Here is a 19303-nt window from a genome sequence, read left to right on the forward strand (position 1 = left end):
TGTAAACACATGTTCTGCTAATCTTGGTTCAAACCCTGAAGCAAGTGACAAATGCCAAACAACAAAAGACAGTAACAAACAAAAATGGCATCCACCTGTTGATTTGTCACATTTAAACAAGAATGAACAAGAGACTGTAAAAGAAATGTTGTCACCAAACATCATAACCACATAATTACCCGAAACACGACCACTTGCTTATTAAACCAAACATGTAAACACCAAGAATGTAAAGTCTCACCTCCTCTCCTGACGAGGCGGATCCTTCTGTGACGTAGTTACTCTGCAGATGAAACGAATATTAGTCGGTATAAAAGGTACATCAGAGTCACTAGCTGTAGTTTAAAGTATGGTATCAATAAAATAATGTTACAAAAAAATACCTTAAGAGAAAATGAAGCGGATCCTCAAGATAATTTTTTTTAATGCTTTGTTTCAACTCACAACTTACATTTCACATTGAATGACATTGCAACAACTTACAAAAAGACTCAATTGAAGAAAACAAAAAGAAGCCATTGTTTGTATTTAAGACATGATAAGAATATACTATTTCCAAAATCTTTAAATAACAGAAGAATTAGAATTTTGTTCAGGGGTTATTTTTTAATAAAGTGCTTAAGTATGTTTAAGGACATAGAATCTGAACTTAAAAGACCAGAGACTCCGACATTGTTTTGTTAACTAAAGTATTGACTGATGGGATGTTATATAATTTTTTTTATTTCCATTTTTAAAACTGTTTATGTTGGGTTTACTGTTATTCCACTTATTTTTATGTATATAATACTTTCCCATAACAAAAATAATATTTACCATTTTAGATATGTTTTGGCAGAGCTTCCATATAAATCATCACTTGCTTTGTGTTAAACGAAAAATTGCTGATCTCAATATTTAACTCAGTATTTAACGGTAAACATCTTTACAAGCATTGTTGTGACTGAGCAAGAAAAAGGTGTTCAATTGTTTCATTTTTTGTCATACAAAAAACACATGAAGGATCCTCGAGGTCTGATCAACATTTGTCTTCTTCTTCTGCTGCTTGTTTTTTTTCTTTCGTTAACGACTTTATTACAGTTTACAGAACAATCACAGAATAACGACAAAATTGGAACATGGGGGCCACATACAGAAAAGGAGAACATTTTCTTTACAGTAGAAGGAAATAAAAGCAGAAAAAAAGAATGAAGAGCACAAAGAGATGTATTACAAATCATGTTAAAGATTTACAACAAAAAAAAAAAAGTTTTTAGTCAAATATTTGTTGATTAAGGCTGTAGTTTTCATAGCTTAGAATTCTTTTCATTTTTTGTGGAGATTGATTATTTCCTAATATAACTGATAAAAACAGGTAAATAAGGCTTAAATGTAAATAATTTACATTTATGGAGGTAGAATTTAGCCAAAAATGAAAATTAAGTCAATCAAAAAGAAATAGCTGTTTACTTATGATCATAGAAACCAAATAGAATATTCATGAATGAAGAAGAAAAGTCAGAAAGAAGATTGTTTTGCAAGAAATTAAGGAGGTGGGACCAGCATGTTTCGACATAGGAGTAAGTCCAAAACATAGGAGCCAAACTTTCAGGAAAACTACCACAAAAAGAGCAGCTGGTGTCAAGATCCTTTTTAAATCTTTGTGAAATAAAGGTCTTTCCTGGATAATATTTGTCAAGTATTTTAGTAGAAATTTATCTTACTTTTTCAGAATAAATTTATAGGGCAAAGACCAAACTTTTTCCCATGGTATGTCTTCACTAAGCTGTTCCAGTAGAAGGTCATATTTGGAGTGGATACAGATAGCTGTTGAAAGAGCTTTCTAATGTTTTTATTGTTAGGGCGCCTGGGAGAGAAGCTAATTTTACCAATGTGAGTTTCAGATGGGTTTTTTTTTTTTTTTACAGCAATTGCGAGATTATAATAATCTTTGAGTAACGTTTTAATGCCAGAAGGAATGGTGTTTGTCACTATGGTAAATTCTTTTAGAGAAACCAGTTCAGGATGGGCATTTATAAATTCTATGTACGTATATATCTGTCTGTCAGACTGAAGTAATTGACTTACAAAATAAACATCATTATTAAACCAGTTTTCAAAGAAAAAAACTTTTTTTCCGGTATGTAATGTTTCTATTGTTCCAGAATCAGGGGCGTTTCCTGGACCTGGGAACATTGGAGGCTGAGCCCACAGCTTTGTAGAGGAACCTCTGTGAACCAACGCAATAAAAATACTTCTTTTATTTTAGTTTTCTAGTCTGTCCTGGTCCTCTTTAAGATTTGCCAGATTTGTTTTTATCACAATTAATGACACTGTTCTGTTATGTACACATCTTAATGTCATTTACGGATGTATGCCTGAAAGCCTGGTCACGTGCTGCCATCTAGTGGCTGAATTTTGTACTGCACTTAAGTAAACGTGTCACTGCTTGATGATGTCATGAGAAGGTGACAGTTAAAACCATGGCTGTGTCTCAATCAGCGCACTAACACTACTTCGCGCACTATGTTTCAGTGTGTAGTGCGTTTACACTGACTTTTGTGCAAAAATCTCAGTGCACTGAAAGTACCCGGATGCTGCCCTAAACCCACCCATAAATGCAGTGTGGAACGATGGACACTTCGCGCACTAAATCCACGCCATTTTGCTGACGTAGCGGAAGAGGATGGACTTTCCATCAGTTTACCAGGTAAATAATGGCGGAGTTTAACGCCGGTCCAAGCAGGGATTCATTTGTATAAATGTAAGTATTCAATTATTCCGTTATGTTTGTGATGTATACTGCAACCTGCTAATCTATCCATGACGACAGTTATGGATCTGACCATTTGTCATAAATGATGAATGTTATAGGTTCTGTATGTTCATTCATCCTTGTTGAACGTCCAGATGAACTATTGTGGTGTTTATAACGTAAACTATTAATACCAATATAGCGCCAGTTTTTAGAGAGCGGTCCGTTACTATGGTTACCACTGATGCCATAAATCTGCATCGTATGGTCAGATCTGAACTGCTGAGACTGAACGAGAAAATATAGATATAAAATAAACATAGTAGTGAATTTAGTTGGTATGATTATTAGAGTGCAAAGTGTGAGGTGTGTAACTTTCTTCTGCATGGCTCCACCTCGTCTGTCCCTGATTGAAAATCGATCGAGTGTGTGTGTGTGTGTGTGTGTGTGTGTGTGTGTGTGTGTGTGTGTGTGTGTGTGTGTGTGTGTGTGTGTGTTTAGTTTACGTTGTAGTTGGTGTCATGTAATATTTACTGAATGTTTCGTGTGTTTTGTGTATGGTAATAAATTAATCATTACCAAATATTTAATTATATTAGAAAAATGTAAAGAGAAGTTCATTGTAGATCTTCATTATATAGAGACACACAATTTGTTTCCCATTCGCCAAATTATTTATTGTTTAGATATAAATGCAGTCATGATCTGGGGAGTAACACATCATTACCATCCTCTGCTTCTCATCAGTCTCAGACGGTTCCTGGAGATGCTGCTGCTGGTTCTTCTTCTGGTTATTTCCCAGCTGCCCTCCTATGGAGCTAAATCAGGGCCAATTTGTTCGTTTATTTGAAAAAAATATTTGAAACTGATTAAAATTCATTTGAAAATGAAAGTCAAGTTTTTACGGTGAACTTTGAAAAACAGGTAATTGTATACAAAATAAAACAAAGTGAATCCAATGTTAGTATCAAATTTAATTCCAAAGGGGTTATATAATTTATTTTTGAAACACATTTTTTCTAAAAATTAATTTTCAATATTAAATTATTTTGCGAGTTTGAGATTTTATTTACTCAGTTTTAGAATCTAGCGATTCAAATTTAGACTTTTTTTCTGTCATTTTCAAAACCTCATTCACAGTTTCACATTTTTATTTCACTTTGCTCTTTTGATATTTAACTTTCAGATTCCTGTTTTTCAGTTTCAAACTTTTGGCCCTGATGTGGCGTGTGGGCGGGGCTAAAGATAACGGGAATGATTGACAGCACAGCGCAGGAGGCTGACAGCGTTCCCTTCATCATGTTGCCTTCAGGAACCGTAGAAATTGCCATGATTTTTTTAAACACCTGCTGCACAAACTATTATTCTTCAGTAAATCGAAAATACATCCTGTGGAACCAATAAAGATAAGCTATTAAAGTTGTGTCAGTCATTACTTTATACAATTACGCTGCAAGAGTGTTAAATTATGAGCATTTCTCACAACCACGTCACGGGTGACATTTCCCACGCTCCTCAAACTAACGCGACCGTATCTCATGGGAAGATGGCGGCCTCTTCAGGTAACGCAGTCGGCACTAACGATCAGGTAAGGGGTTTTTTTTTTTTTTTTTGTTGTTTTTTTTATAACTGCACCTAGTCCTGATTGTTTGCATCTGTGTTACACAGAGATGAGCAAAGGGAGAAGACAGTTTGTCCATCATGACAATGCTAACGACCACTGTTTTCAGTTTGCCAGTCAGCAGTAGTTTAATTTAATTTAGGCAAGCTAAGCAGTGGGAACCACTACAAAAGATTTTCCACTTAACAAATTTGTGTGCATAACACACGCGGAAATGTGTAGTTTGTATTAACAAGTGAAGTAATGTAACATTATATCCATTTAACTTAGGAGCAGCTGAAAAGAGAGCTTCTTCACCGACTTCTGAATAAAGTTTCCCAAGTCTTGCACAGAAAGCCCCTTGATGAGGACTATCTGCATTTTGTTGTCAACCACGAGACGATGCTTTTAAGATCTTTGTCCAACCATGCTGAGATCCCTCAAGATGTTATGAATGCCTTGATGGAGTTGTCAACCCTTGTTAGTATGGAGCATATCGACTCGACCCCATCTCAAGTGCCAGTGTTGGAAGGAGAGCTCGGACGACCTAAATATGATGTGTCTCCTCATCAACTACAGGCACTAACAGAAATGGCCTTATCAGTGCCCCAAATTGCAGAACTTCTGGGAATATCTGTCAGGACAGTAAAACGGCGCTTGCAGGAATATGGCATTTCCATCAAGCAGTGCTACAGTACACTGACTGATGAAGAGCTGGACAGTTTAGTTAGGTCAGTCAAAGCAAGAAAACCACATGTCGGATACAGGATGATGAAAGGAATACTTCACGCCATGGGTCACCGTGTCCAGTGGAAGAGGGTGTCCTCATCAATGCATCGGGTGGACTCTGCAGGTGTTCTCTCAAGAATGACAAGGCTGGGATGTGTAGCCCGCAGGACATATTCTGTTCAAGGTCCTCTTCACTTGGTACATATTGACACAAATCATAAACTTATAAGGTAGGATGATGTTTACCTACAGTTTGTAAATGTCCGATGATATTTCTAAATACTGGAATATGTTATTGATTTTTAACAGAGTTGTCTGTTGGTACTTAATAAATGAACTTTTTTTCCCCCACAGATTTGGCCTGGTAATATTTGGAGGGATTGATGGCTACTCAAGAAAGGTGATTTTCCTCTTTCTTTTTATTAGGCAGTTAAAGATGAAAGTGAGATTCTATTCCATTTCAATTCAACTTTATTTATATAGCGTCAAATCACGGCAATGCCATCTCAAGACGCTTTACAGACAGAGGGGAAAACATAATGAAGGCCAATTCATAACAGCCTATATAAGGAAACCAACAGACTGAGTTGGAGGTCCAACTCAATCTCCCATCCTGAGCAAGCACACTGGTGACAGTGGGAAGGAAAAAAACTTCCTTTTAACAGGAAGGAAACCTCCGGCAGAACCCGGCTCAAGGACAGGCAGCCATCTGCCTTATGACATTTTGTTAGGATGTCTGCTGAGCTTGAAATAACTCGAGAGACGGAGCTTCATGTACATTCTTTATTGCTGAAAAACTTGTACTACGCTTTTACAACCAAAACTACGTGCCTCCACACCAACGTGATGACGTAAAACCTCTGCGCCATCTTATGACCACCACTAATAAATGGCTCGGTCTGATGGCTTGATCTGAACATTACATGCCTCTGCTGTGTGGGGGGAAGAGGACAGAAAGGCAACAGACAACAGGAACTGCTACTCCCGGCCAGGGAGACCTGTTGAGACAGGAGACATACATGTTAATGATGCAACACTGTTATTGGGGGGGGGGGGATAAAAGAGAGAGAGAGAGAAAGAAGCTCAGTGTATCAGGAAATGTCCCTCAGCAGTCTAAACCTATAGCAGCATAACTAAGGGATGCTAACCATCCCTAGCTATAGGACTTATCAAAAAGATAAGTCTTCAGCCTAGTCTTAAAGGTGGGGAGGGTGTCTGCTTCCCTAACACTAACTGGGAGCTTATTCCATAAGAGAGGGGCCTGATAACCAAAGGCTCTGCCTCCTGCTCGGCTCTGTGAGACTCAAGGAACCACAAGTAAGCCTGCAGTCTGCGAACGAAGTACTCTGCTTGGTATATAAGGAACTATGAGGTCTTTGATATATAGTGGTGCCTGGTTGTGGAGGGCTTTATATGTAAGGAGAAGGATTTTAAATTCTATTCTAGATTCAACAGGCAGCCAATGAAGAGAGGCTAAAACTGGAGAAATATGATCTCTCCTGCTGGTTCTGGTCAGGACTCTGGCTGCAGAAATTCTAGTGAAGATGCTGGTGAAGTGGTTCAACATTAAATTGGCTGTATGATACACCAATCTTCCTGTCTGACAAATTAGTCCAAATATGTTTAGACTTGTTAAGATTACGTGATTAGAAAAGGCTTAGTTAACTACTCCTTTAGAGATATTTTCTTCTTTTGCATTTGAGTGGAGGGCAGATTCCAGCTACTGCTACCTCATGCAACTTACTTTATTTACTTTTGATCTTTTAAATGTGTCAACCTTTTAATTTTACCCAGAAAAAGCTTTGATTAAATTTCCACTGAATCATATTTGGATCTCTAGATCATGTACCTGAGTGCCGCTACTAATAACAAAGCAACCACTGCACTTAATTTCTTTCTTGAGGCTGTGCAAAAGTATGGCTTTCCATTAAGGTAAGAAAATGATTTCATTGTGATTATTTCCAACATTTTACTAATCTGCCAGTTTGATTCTTCACAATAACCTTGAAACCCTCAGCCAATCAGAGAACAATTTCTGTCAGATAAAGTTCTGTCTGTCGTTCCATTGTATACATTTTGATATGAAAGTTTTGTAATATACATGTTCAGTTGTGAATTGTTCAAATTTTAGTAAAGTGTTTCCAAACTGACTAAACTTAAACTGTTAATCTTTTAATGTGCAATTTATTTTCAGAGTGCGAGGTGATCAAGGGGTGGAAAATGTTGGGATAGCAAGATGCATGTTCACCATCAGAGGCTGTGGAAGAGGAAGTTTCCTGTCAGGCAAGAGTGTCCACAATCAAAGGTATATTTAATATTTTCATAGTTTTCCCCAAGGATTAATAAAACAAGGTTTAATTTGTTTTTCAAGTTGGCAACTTATGAGGAAACTTTGGCATACTTTGATATCATTGAACAGAATAGAGCGCTTGTGGCGAGATGTGTGGATGGCTGTTACAAGCGTACACTATGAGAACCTTCACAACCTTGAAGATGAAGGCCTTCTGGATCCGTCTGATGCTGTCCACATGTTTTGTGTCCAGCACACATTTCTTCCACGTCTGCAGAGGGATCTGGACATCTTTAGGCTTGGCTGGGATAACCACCCTTTAAGAACAGAGCACAATCTGTCTCCACAACAGCTGTGGACAGTAGGACTGCACCAGAATCCAGTCGATGCTCCAGATGGAGAAGAGGTACAAAATGAAAGAATTAAAAATTCTACAAGCTGTTTCTGAAGTGTGTTTTAAAATGTACACAGGGGAAAAACACAAATATAGCAGAAAATAGCACTTTCCTGGTCAATCCTGGTCCTCAGAGACTAACGCCCTGCATGTTTTTAGAGGTAACCTTAGCTAACAGCTAACACACCTGACTAAAATCGGTTCATTGGCAGACTTGCAATGTACACGATGAGCGGTTTATTTAATCTGAATCAGGTGTGCTGGAGTTGGAAGGAACTAAAACATGCAGGGCAATGGTCTCAGAGGACCAGAATTGAGAAATGCTAAGCTAGATCACTCCTTTGGACCGTTCAGAATGAGACAAGAAATGAATAAGAAGCCTAAGTGATTTTTTTTCCCCTTCACTTTACTTTATTTCACATATGATTCAGGTGGAGGTGTGGATGGATGTGTATGGTGTACAAGTGTTTCTGGTCGTTCACATACATATTACTTATGTTGTAACTTGGGTCCTAATGCAACTGCAGCTCACTCTTGATTGAGACACTCTTGGCAAACACAAAACTTGGCTTAGTGATGCCACTCACGATACATGTGAGTAGTTCACCTTGTGCAAATGAACACTGGTGATCTGGGGGTTCTGTTCTAGATAGTGGGTTATGTTTAAACTCTGAGTATGCTAACCTCATTGCCGGCATGTTTACCATGAAGAAACTCTACAGGTAGATTTTTTTTTGCTGAATTAGCTGTTTGTAGCAACATGACTCCAGAGATTTATCTGTTGAATTAATACACAATTATTTACGTAAAAGAAGATTTTTTAGAATATTTGTTGGAATAGGATTTCTTCATCAATGGCTTATCAATCAGCACCATTCTGCACTTACTCTGATGCTCTGGCCATAGATATCCGACATGAACCGTCTATATAAGATGACTTCACAGCAGGATTTGTACTTTGTGAAGAACTCCATTTGTAAATGCAACTTTTCTTAAACATCACTGGTAACACAAAGCATTGAGAAGTACAACGGTATCTGGAGTCACTGGGAATGCCGTCACGTCTGAAATCCTTTCATAAATGTGTGATGATAGAAATCTACTGTTGGTCTCTCTGGATCCAAGCAGACGATGTCTCCTCACCATCCTTTTCATATTGTCATTAGGCAGACGCTTTTTCCCAAAGTGACTTACATGCACTAAGGGATCAATTGACCATAGTAATTAACCTAACGTGCATGTCTTGTGTGTGGGAAGACGAGCTTGAGAGAACCTACACAAGCACAGTGAGACCTTCTTGCTATGAGGCCACAGTGCCAACTACTACACCATCATGCTGGCATTCTTCCTCCTCCTCCAATGAAGGAGATCATTCTGCTTCAGTATATTTTAAAGAACCTATTGTGGCAAAATCTGAGTAGTGACAATTCCAACAGCAGCGTTTTCAGCTGTGGTTAAAGTCTCACTTAGATCAGGACACTGTGATACAGGCCCTCTCAAGTCATATTAGATGAGAGAACATTTACTGAAAGTGTTAAAACATACGTATACGGTTTCAAGTTCTAAATGTAAAAATAGCCACTAAATATTTACAAGCCAATGAAATAAAAGCAGAAGATGTCTAATCAGGATAGACTACAACACCTCACTAAAAGATTTATTTAAACTAACTTTGTTTCCTGCACATACAGTATGTCTCCTCTATTGGAATTGAATCTAAATATAACAGCTTTTATTCTTTCCACCAACATTTCAACTTATGTTCCAGTTTTAATAAAGTTAAATATCTGAAAAGAGGATCAAATTTCCACATTGACTCAGGAAGCAGTTTTCTTCTATGGTGCTTCATCTTTATTTAGCATCAGCAGCCATTTTCCATTTTACTAAAACCTCTTTGTGTAGCCTCATTCTGAAATAAAAATGTCTCCCTCAAGCTGGGTCAATAACCAGCTTAATGTGCACATCACTTATTTAGTCCATACACTCTGCATTTTGTTTGACTTCTCTGCATAAACATTTCCACACTATCATAGTCTTATATTGTATGTCTTTTCTATAGTGTTAAAATGTTCAGCTCCATGGCTCTACATTTTTGTTTTCTTCATCATAGGAGAGGGAGGATCCAGAGGTTGACATCAGCGAGTTGGACGGGACCAGTGCTGGAATAGTTCTTCCATCTGTTGAATGTCCTCTCTCTGAGCAGGACATGGCAAGACTAAGAGAGACTATTGATGTTACAAGGCCATCTCAGTCACAGGGACGAGAGATTTATTTGGATGTATTGAACTTTGTGCTTAATCATATTTCATAAATAAAATCACTTAATTTTTCCTTTCAACCCAGCAGGTTAGGGAAGTTTTAACATTTATTTGTTGTGATGCAACATGGAAAATGGAATGGCTTAGAAAAACACAATCATCTCATTCCAAACAGCATTTTTTCCTGTGAAATAAAATTGACAAACTTTTGAACTGTAAATTGTCTATGTATTTTATCCAGTGAGAACACTTTAGTTGTTAATCTACAACTTAGAAAGGTGCTTCTTTAACTTTAACAATAGTTTACTTAACAATTTGTTTTTGAGGTTTAACCTAAACCAATGGAAGTCAATGAAAGCAATTTAAACATTGTTAAATTCCTGGCCAAGATGAAAAGCCTCCATCAGAACCATCTTAAATTGATCATAGGACTTCATATGCTTTACAGGCAGCACGATGGTCTTAGCACAGGCAGATACAACAGGATAGCAGATGCTGTGATTCCCATAGTCTGCACCACAGTCATGGTTAAACTTGATCACCACAGCAAAGTCTTTCTTCTCTGAGGGAAGGAGCGGAATATGACCCTGACCGGTGATCCACTGCAGAAACCTGGCAGGTGTAATGGATCTTGGGCCACTTTCATCATCTAGATGCTCTGGAGTTTCTGGTAGGATAAGAGCTGATTTAAAATGAGGTCTTTAAAAAATTTTTGCATTTTGAACAAGAAAAGTAAAATTTAAGACTGACGAATGATAACTGAATATTGCAGCCATGGCCAGACATAACATCAGAAAAATCCTGAAATTTGACAACTTCCCACTTAACAGAAAATAACCATTCACCTTCTGATTCATACAGAAAGTCTTGCATGAAGTTAATCATCTCCAGCTCGATCTGATGCTTTGTGGTTCCCTTTTCACTCAGGTGAGGGTGAACAGATGCCATGATAAACTCTGCATTGACCTATGATATTAAGAAGCCAATTATTTAATCTTTTATTTTTTTCTGTCACAAATGGTAAATACTGAATAGTCCATTTTGAGTTTTGAGTACTTACTTTAACATCTTCCCCTGGAACAAAACGAGACTTGCAGATATCTGGGTACTGCTTAATCAGCTCAAGAAGGCCGTACAGCTGCAAACCTTCCCTAAGTTGTTCCAACAAAGGTAGCAATCTGAGCACAGCATGGAGTATAATGGCTCTGTCAGAAAGAAAAGGAGGGAAAAAACATCCTCTGAACCTTAATTTTATTATATTTCTATACGCAAACAAAATTGTGTCGTGGCATACCGGACAATCAGCTCCTTGTTTTGAACTGAGATAGCTCCTGTGAATCCACAGTTTAAGATCTCATCGGTTAGACCCTCAAACATCTGTTCAGTTGAGGATTCAACCTGATCATTTGACAAAATTGCAAAAAGAGATTATGGATAGATTTAATTATGAGATTAGAGATGCATTCGTGTATTAAGATAGTATTTATACTGGCCATTCAGCACCTGGTCAATCAGTGCACGCAACTGGGAATCAGTCACAGTATTCTTGTCGAGAAGTGTTGGGTCAATCTGCCCATCACAGAGGTAACCGTAAGCCCATGGGCTGAAAAATGCAGGGGCAGGACCTCCTTGAGCCAAACTAACGGCCAGAATCTCTCCAACAGTCCTACTTATAAAAACTAAGCATGAGTGTATTGTTTATATTATCAAATATTACATGAAACACCAGTTTGCCTTTAAATAGGAGTACCTGAAGAGTCCACTATCAAAGTCAGTCAGGGAGTAGCGTGGACTTTTCTGGTGTGGTGGTCCCTCAAAGAAACGAGTCTCAATTCCAGCCACCATTTCTATCAACAGAAGTGTGATATGTATTAACTGTGGTGTAAAACAGTCTTCAGTGTTACGTATCACTTTTTATTGTTGTAAAAGCTCAGTAATCAGTAGCAACACAAATTTCTTTGAACATGTGTGAAATTTCTTTCAACTGACCATATATTGCTTTTGTCAGCAATTTTTTACAACTTTAGTAGACCTGAAGAGGACAATGCTCACCTGAAGGGACTGAGCAATTAATATCTTCATAAAAGTAAAACCAAGTCATAATAGTAATATTTTGACACTGTTAGAGTTGTGGTGTTATAACTGTCATAACTCATATATAATGTCACCAATTTGGGATAAGCCATTCCTTAAATGTAAATATGTGTTGTTCTTTTTTTTTTTAATTAACCTGTGAGAAATTCTTTTCGAAGGGCACCAGTGTCTATTCCTGCTTCCCCAAAGAAGGACACCTTCAACGTTGCAGTGGGGAAATTTTTCTTCTGACGTTGCCACTGCAGAAGGCCTCTTTCCAGAATGTTTGTTCTTGAAATGTGGATGTTGAACTGTTTCTCCACATCAACTCTTTGACTAATGGCATCCAGTACTTCATTGATACTGATGAGAAACCATAGGTAACAGAATGTACTTCTTTTGTTCAGTTAGACAATGAGTAGTTTCCTGTGTTTAAGTATTTACCTTTTAATATGCTCCTCTTCTCTTGTGTTCTCCTTAACTTCATCCATCATGAGATCATCTTTGCTTCTAATGAATGTACAACGGATGTATTCAGTGTATAAATGTTTCATTTACAAAGAACAGTATTTACGTTCTGGAACGTCATTTGAAGAGCCACAATATCAAATACAGTACCTTTCTCCACAAGTGCTTGCATGGATTTCGAGGAGGTGTGGTGCAAATTTAAAGTTACAGATAGGACACAGAAGCTTCTACAATACACATATACATTCAAATATTAATAAGAGCTTAAATGTAGTGATAATAATGCACTATAATAATTACCATTAAGATATTTACCTCTTCATCCAATTCATCTATGTCAGTGTGCTCTGGGGGAGGTGTCACAGAAACTATTTGAACCTTGCTTTGACATGCCTGAACCAAATAACAGACAAGTTACAATGGTCAACAATTAAGAATAAAAACGTAATGCAATTACATAATACAAATGCATATACTGTTCTAAGGTATACCTACCTCAGTATCCTCAGCTGAAGATGCTGACTCTCTGCACTCTTGCACATGAAGAGCCAAAATTTGCAAAGGCAGACTCACTTTGCATGTTTGGCATTGTGCTTTCGGCATGTTTCTGAATTCCACTGCATCAGGAGGTAATGGAGAAAGGTCAAATTCTTGTTGTAAAGGAACTATATATAACAAATTTTTCCCAGCTCCAGTCACAGAACGTATAAGGGTCCCAGTGTATCCTCCACAATCAGGAGGAACCAGTGTCAGTTTCCGTTTACCCTGACCACCTAAAATAAATAGTGTGCAGATAAAACTAAATTATTTGCACATTGATGCGAATTTAGTATAGTTTTACATCCATTGTTTTTATCCCTACCTGTAGCTTTGTACAGTAGCCATCCTCCAGTTAGCCCTTGCATCTTAGGATATTCATTCTGAAGAAGTCCAAAGAACTGCAAAAAATAGAATACTGCAATGCCTGCAATTATCTTAGAAAACATACAAAATGTAATTATTTATATATTCATTAATTTAACTTTGCTGCACCTCTTCATGGCTCATGTCCTTGGACATTGTGAGATGTCTTTTACCCAGTCCTGCCTGGGCAAGCTCAAACTCTTCAGAGGAAGTTGGTGTCGTTTCCGCATTGCAGTTCAACAGGTAAACATAGAAACTGAAAGGCTTCCATGTCTTTAAAGATGGTATCCCATGAATCTTTGCATTAAATATCTTTCGTTTTCCAAGATAACTTTTCTTTACAAAAATTCCTGGGAAAGATCTGAATACAATGAGAAAAGTGAGTAAGATGGAGGCACAGTTAAAATAATAACACAAACTTGTAAAAAATCATTTAAAAACTGTTCTTGAAAAAAACTTTCTCTATTTTCTAAAACCTTGTCATCTCCTGATCTACAGTAGAAGGTTGCTGTTCCTGCCTTCCTGCTTGTGCTGGCTGGTGCTGTCCCTGAGAAAGGTTTTGAGTGAGCACAGTAATAAGGTTCTGTGCGGCTGCTGCCACTGCTGAACTGTGGTTGGCATTCTGACAAACATACCAGCCAAGACAATCCACATGTAGAGAAAACAGGAGAAACAATTATGAGGCCTGTATAACTAAAATAAATTAGCAGAAGCATTATAATGAATACTGCATAAACAAAGATCTGTGAGAGACTCACGTTTTAATCATTATGGGACTTTTTTTGTCGTTTTTTTTCTGTTCATGTCCTCTTAAAAAGTAAAAATAAAAAAAGACAGATGTAGCCTTCTAACAGTTTTCGGCAGTTTTGTGTTGTGTAGTATGATCAGAGAAAGACTTCGCTGCTATGAGCTGCTCTAAAAATACTGATGGTTACAAATGAGCTAATGGGTCACCAAAACGTTCTTAACGATGTTAATCATAAATTTAAATATTTGTAATCAAGTCATTTCAAAAACTTTGCATATCTGTGTGAGATGATCAGCACCCTATACACCCCCACCTATAAAATTAGGATTATGTTAGTGTTATCGTTCAAAGGCTGCCTGTCCATTATCAATCAATCCACGAACTCGCGCTGATGTCTGCGGACGAGAGCAACCGCTAGCTAGCCTGCCTAATGGCAACTGTTTAACATGTTATATGGCAATTAACCCAAACAATGGAATGAACAAGCAGCGGCAAACGCAACAAGTATTTGAATTTCTCCTTTCACCAACACAGATGCAAACAATCAGGACTAGGTGCAGTTATTAAAAAAAAACAACAACAACAAAAAAAAACACTTACCTGATCGTTAGTGCCGACTGCGTTACCTGAAGAGGCCGCCATCTTCCCATGAGATACGGTCGCGTTAGTTTGAGGAGCGTGGGAAATGTCACCCGTGACGTGGTTGTGAGAAATGCTCATAATTTAACACTCTTGCAGCGTAATTGTATAAAGTAATGACTGACACAACTTTAATAGCTTATCTTTATTGGTTCCACGGGATGTATTTTCGATTTACTGAAGAATAATAGTTTGTGCAGCAGGTGTTTAAAAAAATCATGGCAATTTCTACGGTTCCTGAAGGCAACATGATGAAGGGAACGCTGTCAGCCTCCTGCGCTGTGCTGTCAATCATTCCCGTTATCTTTAGCCCCGCCCACACGCCACATCAGGGCCAAAAGTTTGAAACTGAAAAACAGGAATCTGAAAGTTAAATATCAAAAGAGCAAAGTGAAATAAAAATGTGAAACTGTGAATGAGGTTTTGAAAATGACAGAAAAAAAGTCTAAATTTGAATCGCTAGATTCTAAAACTGAGTAAATAAAATCTCAAACTCGCAAAATAATTTAATATTGAAAATTAATTTTTAGAAAAAATGTGTTTCAAAAATAAATTATATAACCCCTTTGGAATTAAATTTCATACTAACATTGGATCCACTTTGTTTTATTTTGTATACAATTACCTGTTTTTCAAAGTTCACCGTAAAAATTTGACTTTCATTTTCAAATGAATTTTAATCAGTTTCAAATATTTTTTTCAAATAAACAAACAAATTGGCCCTGATTTAGCTCCATACCCTCCTGACATCATCATTATCTGGCTCCAGAAGGTCACCGCTGCTCATGCAGATGTTGTGGAGGACGGTGGATGTACTTCACATCCTTCCAGAGCCTTTAGGAAGACGGACCTCCACCTGGTCTCTAGGATCCTGAAAGACGGACCTCCACCTGGTCTCTAGGATCCTGAAAGACCTCTCCACACACACCTGGCTTCTGACAGGCAACATATGAAGCGAGCTTGCAGGTGGATTCAGACAGGCTGCCTGAGGAGCGTCATGAGAAAGATGGACTGCTACAAGCAGGGGGAGATTCAATAAACGATTCAATAAAATGTTTCAATAACAACTTTGCTGCGTTGCGTCCCTGTGTCTGAGCATCTTCTTTACAGCATTGCATTCCCTACATTATCATTTATAATCCGTTTCCTGTTGCCAAATGTGCACAGCATCAGAGTAAACACCAGTTAAAACAGATGTGTTTAATGTAAAGGACATTTTTTCCACTGAAAATATCTTTGCATATTTAAAAGCTGTTTTATTAGTGTTTTGATTTGCACTTTATTATACTAATAAGCATGTGGGAGACATGCAGAGACACATGACAGTCTGATGTTGATTTGTATTGTTAACAACTGAGATAGATCACTCTAGTGTAGGCCATAATATATGATGATATGATACATAAAGTTAAGTTTGCTGGATTTGTTCATTTATTTATTACAACTTCCTATAAAGAATTTAGTGGGACGAACTGTCCCTGAAACGATGAGCCAACAATGAAGCAAGACTGGCAACAGGTACGCACTCTGGGCACGTATGCAAGCGGGTCATACACGTTACAAGTAAATAAATATACGTACCAACTCATGTTCAGCCAATCGGAGGAGGATCCTTCGTCACCCTTAATGCGATGGAGTTTCATGAGAGAAGCAAATTCATTCTCGTAATTTAGCGCTTTGTTCTTACTTTTGACGGCAGAATAATTGTGGTCAAATGCGAGTTCGTCACTACCGGTTAGTGCTCTACGTCCAGTGTTCCATTTGGGACAGCACTAACCCACCGTAGTGCGCACTACAGAGAAAAGTGCGTAGTGCACACTATGCACTAATGAATTGAGACAGTGTCTCAATTCGTTATTAATAATGGCGGAATTATTAACAATATTCCGCCATTATTTACCTGGTAAACTGATGGAAAGTCCATCCTCTTCCGCTACGTCAGCAAAATGGCGTGGATTTAGTGCGCGAAGTGTCCATCGTTCCACACTGCATTTATGGGTGGTTTTAGGGCAGCATCCGGGTACTTTCAGTGCACTGAGTTTTTTGCACAAAAGTCAGTGTAAACGCACTACACACTGAAACATAGTGCGTGAAGTAGTGTTAGTGCGCTGATTGAGACACAGCCCAGGTAAATAATGGCGGAGTTTAACGCCGGTCCAGGCAGGGATTCATTTGTGTAAATGTAAGTATTAAATTATTCCGTTATGATTGTGATGTATAGTGCAGCCTGCTAATCTATCCCTGACGACAGTTATGGATCTGACCATTTGTCAGATTCGGTAGTTAGCACCGTAGGTTAGCACACTGTTAGCTGTTTTTATCGGCTGTAGTGGACGTATACAGGTTATATGTGTTATAAATGATGAATGTTATATGTTCTGTATGTTCATTCATCCTTGTTGAACGTCCAGATTAAATATTGTGGTGTTTATAACGTAAACTATTAATACCAATATAGCGCCAGTTTTTAGAGCGCGGTCCGTTACTATGGTTACTACTGATGCCATAAATCTGCATCGTCTGGTCAGATCTGTACTGCTAAGACTGAATGGGAAAATATAGATACAAAATAAACAGTCGTGAATTTAGTTGGTTTGATTATTAGAATGCAAAGTGTGAGGGTGTGTAACTTTCTTCTGCATGGCTCCACCTCGTCTGTCTCTGTATGAAAATCGATCGATTGTGTGTGTGTGTGTGTGTGTGTATGTGTTAGTTTAGTTTATGTTGTAGTTGGTGTCATGTTATATTTACTGAATGTTTAGTGTGTTTTCTTTATGGTAATAAATTAATCATTACAAATATTTAATTATATTTGAAAAATGTAAAGAGAAGTTCATTGTAGATCTTCATTATATAGAGACACACAATTTGTTTCCCATTCCCCAAATTATTTATTGTTTAGATATAAATGCAATCATGATCTGTGGAGTAACACATCATTACCATCCTCTGCCTCTCATCAGCCTCACAGATGGTTCCTGGAGATGCTGCTGCTGGTTCTCCTGCTGGTTGTTCCACTGTGCTAGCTCTTGTTTGTTTTGTTTTCGTGTTTTTTTCCTCTTTCCTTCCTTCTTATGTTACAATTTTACTGCTCAGTTGCATTATATGTACCGGGGAAGCTTTACACCTGTTATAAGCTGTATTGTTATACAATTTCTTTCAATAAAGTTTTTTTTTTTTTAAAAAAAAAAGGAAAGATAAAGAAAAGTGGCTTTTGATTAGTATATCGACATTTGTGAATATGCCATTATGTCATGTATATAATAAGATTAATGGTTATAGAAATGTTTGTTTTGGGTTGTTAATGAAGCCAATCAATATATGTTCAAAGCAAAGGGAAAAACTTGGAGATCAGAATTTAAATATTCCACAATCTGGTAGAGTAGTGGCACAACCAAAATAAATGAAATATATCTTCAGGGTGTCCTTCGCGAAAAGAGAAAGTTAATTCTATATCTTTTTAAAATCTTTGTAGAAAAACCTTTGATGGGTAAAATCTATGAATTATTTTAAAAGACATTTATTTTACTTTATAAGTTATGTATTTAGCAGGTAAATTCCAAATCTTCTTCCATTCAAGATTATCAATTATTGTGTTTCAATAAGACACCACATATGGAACTGTTGCTATTTCTTTCTGAAATAATGAACATATATGATGATTACTGTTGCGTGTTGATGAGAAACAGATTTGGCCAATGTCCAGTTTAGTTGGATCAAGCGGTGACACTGGTAGATTCTGTCCAGTTGCACCTTTGAATAACATAATTACTCCGTCAGGGATTGCATTTTTAATTGTGTTATATTCATTCATAGGAATGAATCCATCATATTTAAGGATAAATTCTTGGTATGTCATCAAAGACCCTTCAGGATTAAATAATTGATGGACCAGGATTATGTTGTGAGTAAACCAAAAGGGGTAAAATTGGGATTTGTTTTGTATGTGACGTCTTTATTGTTCCATATGTAGTATCTATGTGGGGAAAAGTTGTGTTTGTAAATTAGCAACCAGGAAAGAAGGATGTTTGTGGTAATTTGATCGTTTTAAGGGGATTTTTTTTTCAATATTATAATTACAGAGTAAAAGAAAGTTTAAGTCTCCCAATTTAGAAGAAATGTGATTGGGTATAAAGTTCCAGATTGAAGATGGGTTATTAAAGAATTGTTTGAGCCTATTTATTTTAAAAGTATTATTTGAAGTGTGAAAGTCTAAGAGGTTAAGTCCACCCTTATTGTATGAGTTCATTATTGTAGATCTTTTATAATGGTTTTTATTTGTCCATACAAAGTTGAATAACATTTTGTTAACATGGAGAGATAGAGCAGCATAAGTAAAACGCGATAAACCCTCAGCTTTGCAGGATTCTGCCTCTCAATAATAGATATCTTTGTAGCCATTGATTGAAATTTTTCTGGGTTTTATTAATAATTGGATCAAAATTTAGGTTACATTGATTTCTGAGT

The 19303-nt window shown here is 37.3% G+C and overlaps 1 protein-coding gene and 1 long non-coding RNA gene across 2 annotated transcripts; both read left to right on the top strand.

The window, feature by feature from the left end:
* The first annotated feature begins 2688 nt into the window (after nt 1-2688).
* Nucleotides 2689-4272, top strand: LOC306772921. The gene is made up of 3 exons (XR_013771788.1): nt 2689-2743; nt 3482-3658; nt 3936-4272. It is a non-coding gene; the product is annotated as an uncharacterized lncRNA (long non-coding RNA).
* Nucleotides 4273-4830: 558 nt separating this feature from the next.
* Nucleotides 4831-10380, top strand: LOC306772833 (uncharacterized protein). The gene is made up of 6 exons (XM_079262464.1): nt 4831-5293; nt 5418-5463; nt 6904-6995; nt 7258-7368; nt 7483-7759; nt 9858-10380. The coding sequence occupies exons 1-6, from the start codon at nt 4926-4928 to the stop codon at nt 10056-10058; spliced, it is 1095 nt and encodes a 364-aa protein (XP_079118590.1). The 5' UTR covers nt 4831-4925; the 3' UTR covers nt 10059-10380.
* The last annotated feature ends 8923 nt before the right edge of the window (nt 10381-19303 follow it).

Source organism: Telmatherina bonti (assembly GCF_933228915.1).
Source record: "Telmatherina bonti genome assembly, chromosome: 22".
Taxonomy (NCBI): domain Eukaryota; kingdom Metazoa; phylum Chordata; class Actinopteri; order Atheriniformes; family Telmatherinidae; genus Telmatherina; species Telmatherina bonti.

Coding starts and splice junctions, on each gene's coding strand:
- LOC306772833 (XM_079262464.1), top strand. CDS start 4,926: ATGGCCTTATCAGTGCCCCAAATTGCAGAACTTCTGGGAATATCTGTC. Junction 5,294..5,417: donor ACAAATCATAAACTTATAAG/GTAGGATGATGT, acceptor TTTCCCCCACAG/ATTTGGCCTGGTAATATTTG. Junction 7,760..9,857: donor ATGCTCCAGATGGAGAAGAG/GTACAAAATGAA, acceptor TCTTCATCATAG/GAGAGGGAGGATCCAGAGGT.